Consider the following 5,523-nt stretch of genomic DNA (forward strand, 5'->3'; position numbering starts at 1 on the left):
AGTTCAGTGTCAGGTTTAATATGACATTTAATTTGCATCTCCTTGTATTTCCTGCCATGATTTCAGCCTTTTAGCTCTTGGCTCTGTATCCTCAAAAATCAAGGAGGCACTCTCAACAACCTCAGCTTGCTGCATTGGCACAATAATATTCACAGAGAAAGCGTTTTTGTAATCTGGGCACATAGAGGAATTGAGTACCCCTATTGAGTACCGGTTCATACAATGTGATTTCCCTCATAGCTTCATGTGGGTTGTTGTGTTTGTTGATTCATGTTGTACGTTAATTATGGAGATGATGTCATCTTCTCGGTATGGCACCATGGAATCACTGGGCCTTGTACTCCATGCTAGATGGAGCTGCCAAGCGACCCATTTTCCCAACATTCTTATCTGGGGACACCTCATAGCAACCTGCATCAATTGAGCCATTGACCCATTTAGAATGTGAAAATGTGAACTGGGCCAATCAATGGTCCTGTGAATTGGCTAGCCATACACACTTTTTAAATTGTTTTATTTATTTCACATTTATTAAACCAGGTAGGCCAGTTGAGAACAGGTTCTCATTTACAACTGCGACCTGACCAAGATAAAGCAAAGCAGTGTGACAAAAACAACACACACACACACACACGATTCTGCGAAGCGCATAGTGTTACCCCCTACAGAGTCTGTATCACGGTATGTTGAGAGAGAGTATCACAGCCAATAAAAGCAACTGTTAACTTTCTGTCAAAAGACCTTGGACTGTGTGTGTGTGATCTCATGATCATGAGAGAGGATGTTTTCCATGGAATATATTCTTGAACTGAATAACTAGAATTGTTCTGAACAGCTTATGAGGAGTGTGCCTGTATGATCCAGGTCATCACCATGGTTACTAGAAAGCACATGGTCATAGCAGTGGAATCAGCCAGCAGTTCTGCCCCTCCAGACAGTTTGGCGGGGGTTTGGAGGATCAATCGAATCTGATGGCAGAAGTCCCAGCATGTCCTCATAGGGTCGGGCACTGTACCGCTAAACTCCATGAAATGCTTTTTGATCTCATGGTAAACAACGATGAGTCATCATGCCTTGTCAGCTGAGAACTAGAACACCTGAACAGAGACAAGCTTGCCCGGTCACTTACTTTATGTAGGGCAAGATGACACTTTCATTTTTTTATATAAGAGCAACACATTTCCTATCGTTAGCTGCAAGGGAACTTAGAAATTACAACCCAACTATATGTGAAAAAGCAGAACAATCTGTATGTTCTTAGATTGTACGATGGCCTACAAGTGTAGCCTCCAACTTTTAATCAAAACCAAACAATACTTTTGTGCGTTCACTGTAAATTATCCTGTTGATTTCTGATTTAGTTTGAATAATTGAATCATTCTATTTCCTGTCTCTCCACAGAGGTGCTCATCAGAGTCCAGGTGTTTGACAACAGTGACCTTTCACCTCTGGCAGAGGCTGCAGTGGAGGTTTATGGGAACCAGTCTACCTTGGCATCCAGCAAGGCTGGCAAAGATGGCGTCGTCATGGTCACCTTCCTGTACCGCCCTGGCACCTGGGTCATTGTCACGGCAACAAAACAGGGCTTTGTCACTAATTCCGCCCCCTGGCATGCCAGCCGCATCCCCTGTGAGTATTGAGTTTCATCCCTAACATATCACTCTTTCACCTCAGGAATGAAAAGAATGTTGTGTGGTTGTGGTTTACCACCATTCCATCAAAGTCTTATTCATACTACTTTGTGCGATCACGTTATGAGAACTTAATCCTCACAAAGCTATGTTTTCAATACTGATGAATCAATCCTATGCAAGTAACGGAAGAATTCTAAGAATAATTACCAGAATCCTTTGGGACGTTTGATGGAATCCAACAAGCCGTCTCTGCCAATCTATCCTCTGCGGGGTGTGGACAGTCCTACCCAGTTGTTGTTGTTTAACCTCAAATCCCCACCCCATTTCCCCTCCATTGCCTTCTCCTCTCTGGGTCCACTGCCAGGGTGTTATCCATGTAACACAGTCTGCAGTATCTCTGTGTCCACCCGCTCACCCCATCTCACCCAGTTGTTGCTGTAGTGATATCCCACCCTCGGAGCTGCAAATTCAGCGGTAAGGGAAGAGCTGTCCTGTCGGCACTAGCAGCTGGAAGCCACTTAGCTGTTAGTGCTGGTCTACTTTTAGCATTAGAGCCGAAAAGTGACAGGAGCCCGGGCCTGTATGAACTGTATGTTGTCCTCCACCATCCACCCTTAAGAGTTAAGCAACCCCATGGTTGCATCATGGGCCCTGGTCAAAAGTAGTACACTACATAGGGAATAGGGTGCCATTTGGGATGCAGACCATGGCTGTGGTGTTTTTAGAGCATCTCTTCTCTGACATGGTACTGGTTCTTGAGGGTAGAATTGCATGGATGCCAATGCCATCATGCCATGGATAGGGCTGTGCCGATTTTTTTAAATAACCGCGTAATCGACGATTATGGATGAAGACCGTCATGAAAAGAAAATAACCGTTATAACTGTTTTAATATAATAAAAAAAAAAAAAAAAAAAATCATATTCAAGTCGACAAACTTTTTTAGTAAAAGTAATCCTGATTTTACATCTAACAGCCAATATAAGGACAAATGTGAGGAAGAAAAACTAGCCAGTTTTAGAATTTGATGTTGTTGAACAAACAGCTAACTGAAGATGGGATGGCCGGGCAATCAAAAAGATGACACGTGAGGTAGGGTTGGGCAGTATCCAGGTTTTCATACCATCATAGGTTTCTGTACCATACATGGGTATACGGTATTACCAGAAGTGCACACAAAGGCCGCTATTTACATTTCTTTTTTTATGGTATATTTTTGGGACGCACAAAACAATTTAGGCAATAGGGATCTTGATCTTGATCCAGGAGGGGATTGAATGTCTCTGCTGYAACCAAGAAGCTTGATCTTAACCTCTAGCCACTTAGCTAGCAAGTTAGAAAAACCAAATGCATAACTGGAGCCCTGAGCTGCAAATAATTTATTTTACACATTAGATTGGTTATAGTTATACTTAACTTATAATCTGTGCTTAATTTGACCCGGATCCTGCCGGAACAGATTTGACTTAGTTTGTTCCGGCACCTATTTGCCCAGATCCGGTACCTCTCACGGCATGATTTATTAATTGTTTCACATTTCGCACTATAAACATTCTAATAAAAGTGATCAGATTTAAGTCAAGTTGCCTCCTCGTTATTTCTACCGCCCACTCAGAAAAACCATCTTGTCAAAGCGCAGCGATCCTTCACTGATTACAGACCTGCTCTCTCATTTCTACATAGAGGTTATGGGGAAGGCCGGTGGGGTAAGTAGCTGATCTTGACACAGGTCTTGATAGTGGTGATCAGCTAATGAAGAGGTCCCTATGTAATCTTGTCACTTCGCCTAGGCTAGTCATCTTCCTACTGAATTTGAAACGTGGGAAAGCCACATAAAAAAAATTATAAAAAAATACAATCGAGTTTTATGACATTTTCAAGTTCAAAAATCAAGAGAAAGATGGTGAATCGAACCCGAAACAAGCCAGGGAGAACGGTCAGTGCCGGAGGAGAAGAATGAGGGGCAAATTGCTCCTGATCGCAATGCCTTAGCTAGCAGCGCTGCTAATCCCGCCAGTTCAGCACCACCACCGGCATTTCTGCTAGCTAGTAGGCCTACTGGTGAGTCAGACTCGGCGGGAGAGGGGGACTGGGAGCTGGGGAGGGTTTGGGGGACAGTGAATCCACTGACGAAGTGCTTGGAGCAGGTGCAGTTTGGACAGAAGCTCAGTTCAAGAACAAGCAAATGTATAACTCCTGGTGTTTCATGCAAAATTCAAAGCTGGACTGTACAACATGCAAATAGGTTGGGAGCTTTGGTCTAGAAAAGACTAAAGGGATTAAATTAGCAAAAAAGTAGGTGGAATGTACAGTAACATACCTGAACCAAGGCATTTTCCCTATTTTGTTGCCTTACAACCTGGAATTAAAATTGATTTTGGGGGGGGTTGTATCATTTGATTTACACAACATGCCTATTACTTTGAAGATAGAAATATTTTTTATTGTGAAACAAACAACAAATTAGAGAAAATAACAGAACTTGAGCGTGCACAACTATTCCCCCCCCACCAAAAAAAGTCAATACTTTGTAGATCCACCTTTTGCAGCAATTACAGCTGCAAGTCTCTTGGGGTATGTCTCTAAGCTTGGCACATCTAGCCACTGGGATTTTTGCCCATTCTTCAAGGCGCAAGGGCAAAGACTGTCCAGTCTCAAGTTGATGGTTCTGCCTTTGGTGTGAGCAGGCAATCTTTAAAGGTCATACACAGATTCGTTTATGGATTGAGGGTTCTGTGCTGTTGAGTACGGCCGAGTTCGCAAAGACATTTAAATGTTTCTCCTAAGGACACTCGGAGTGTTAGCAGTAGATGGCGTTGGGTGCATTGTCTGCTGGAAGGTGAACCTCCTCCCAATCTCAAATCTCTGGAAGATTCGAAGCCTTAGCTTGTGCTTAGGTCGTTGTCCAATTGGAAGGTGAACCTTTGCCCCAGTTGCGGGAGGTGCTCGAGACTTCTGGAGCAGGTTTCCTCAATAATTCCGTGTTTTAGCCATCCGTCATTCTTCAATTTCACCGTTTCCCAGTCCTTGCCGATGAAAAACATCCCCACAGCATGATGCTGCCACACATGCTTCACTGTGGGGATGGTGTTCTCTGTGGGGATGTGTATTCTCGGGGTGATGAGAAGATGAGAAGTGTTGGGTTTGCGCCAGACATAGGCGTTTTCCTTGATGGCCAAAAGCTCATTTTAGTCTCATTTGACCAGAGTTCCTTCTTCTATATGTTTGGGGAGTCTCCCACATGCCTTTTGGCGAACACCAAACGCGTTTACTAATTTTCTTTCTTAAGCAATGGCTTTTTTCTGGATACTCTTCCGTAAAGCCCGCTCTGTGGAGTGTATGGCTTAAAGTGGTCCTATGGACAGATACTCCTTCCGCTGTGGAGCTTTGCAGCTCCTTCAGGGTATTCTTTGGTCTCTTTGTTGCCTCTGATTAATGCCCTCCTTGCCTGGTCCGTGAGTTTGGTGGGCGGCCCTCTCTTGCAGGTTTGTTGTGTGCATATTCGTAAAAAAAAAAAAAAAACGGATTTAATGTGCTCCGTGGGATGTTCAAAGTTTGGGGATATTTTTTTATACCCAACCCTGATCTGTACTCTCCACAATTTGTCCCTGACCTGTTTGGAGAGCTCTTGGTATTCATGGTGCCACTTGCTTGGGTGGTGCCTTGCTTTAGTGGTGTTGCAGACTCTGGGGCCTTTCAGAACAGGTGTATATATAGGTGGGATCATGTGACACTTAGATTGCACACAGGTGGACTTTATTTAACTAATTATGCGGACTTCTGGGTAATTGGTTGCACCAGATCTTATTTAGAGGGCTTCATAGCAAAGGGGGTGGAAGTATCGATAGTGCACGGACAGTTTGTCGTTCTCGGTTGTGTTTAGTGTTTT

At 43.7% G+C, this 5,523-nt stretch overlaps 1 protein-coding gene across 1 annotated transcript in view; it reads left to right on the forward strand.

Moving 5' to 3' along the window:
• LOC111980621 (protein FAM171A2-like) overlaps positions 1 to 5,523 on the forward strand; it is a 68,742-nt gene that overhangs the window by 21,231 nt on the left and 41,988 nt on the right. Inside the window, exon 2 of the mRNA XM_024011455.1 lies at positions 1,402 to 1,629. Within this exon, the coding sequence (XP_023867223.1) occupies positions 1,402 to 1,629 (228 nt within the window). The remainder of the gene's footprint in view (positions 1 to 1,401; positions 1,630 to 5,523) is intronic.

Source organism: Salvelinus sp. IW2-2015, linkage group LG20 (genome assembly GCF_002910315.2).
Source record: "Salvelinus sp. IW2-2015 linkage group LG20, ASM291031v2, whole genome shotgun sequence".
Taxonomy (NCBI): domain Eukaryota; kingdom Metazoa; phylum Chordata; class Actinopteri; order Salmoniformes; family Salmonidae; genus Salvelinus; species Salvelinus sp. IW2-2015.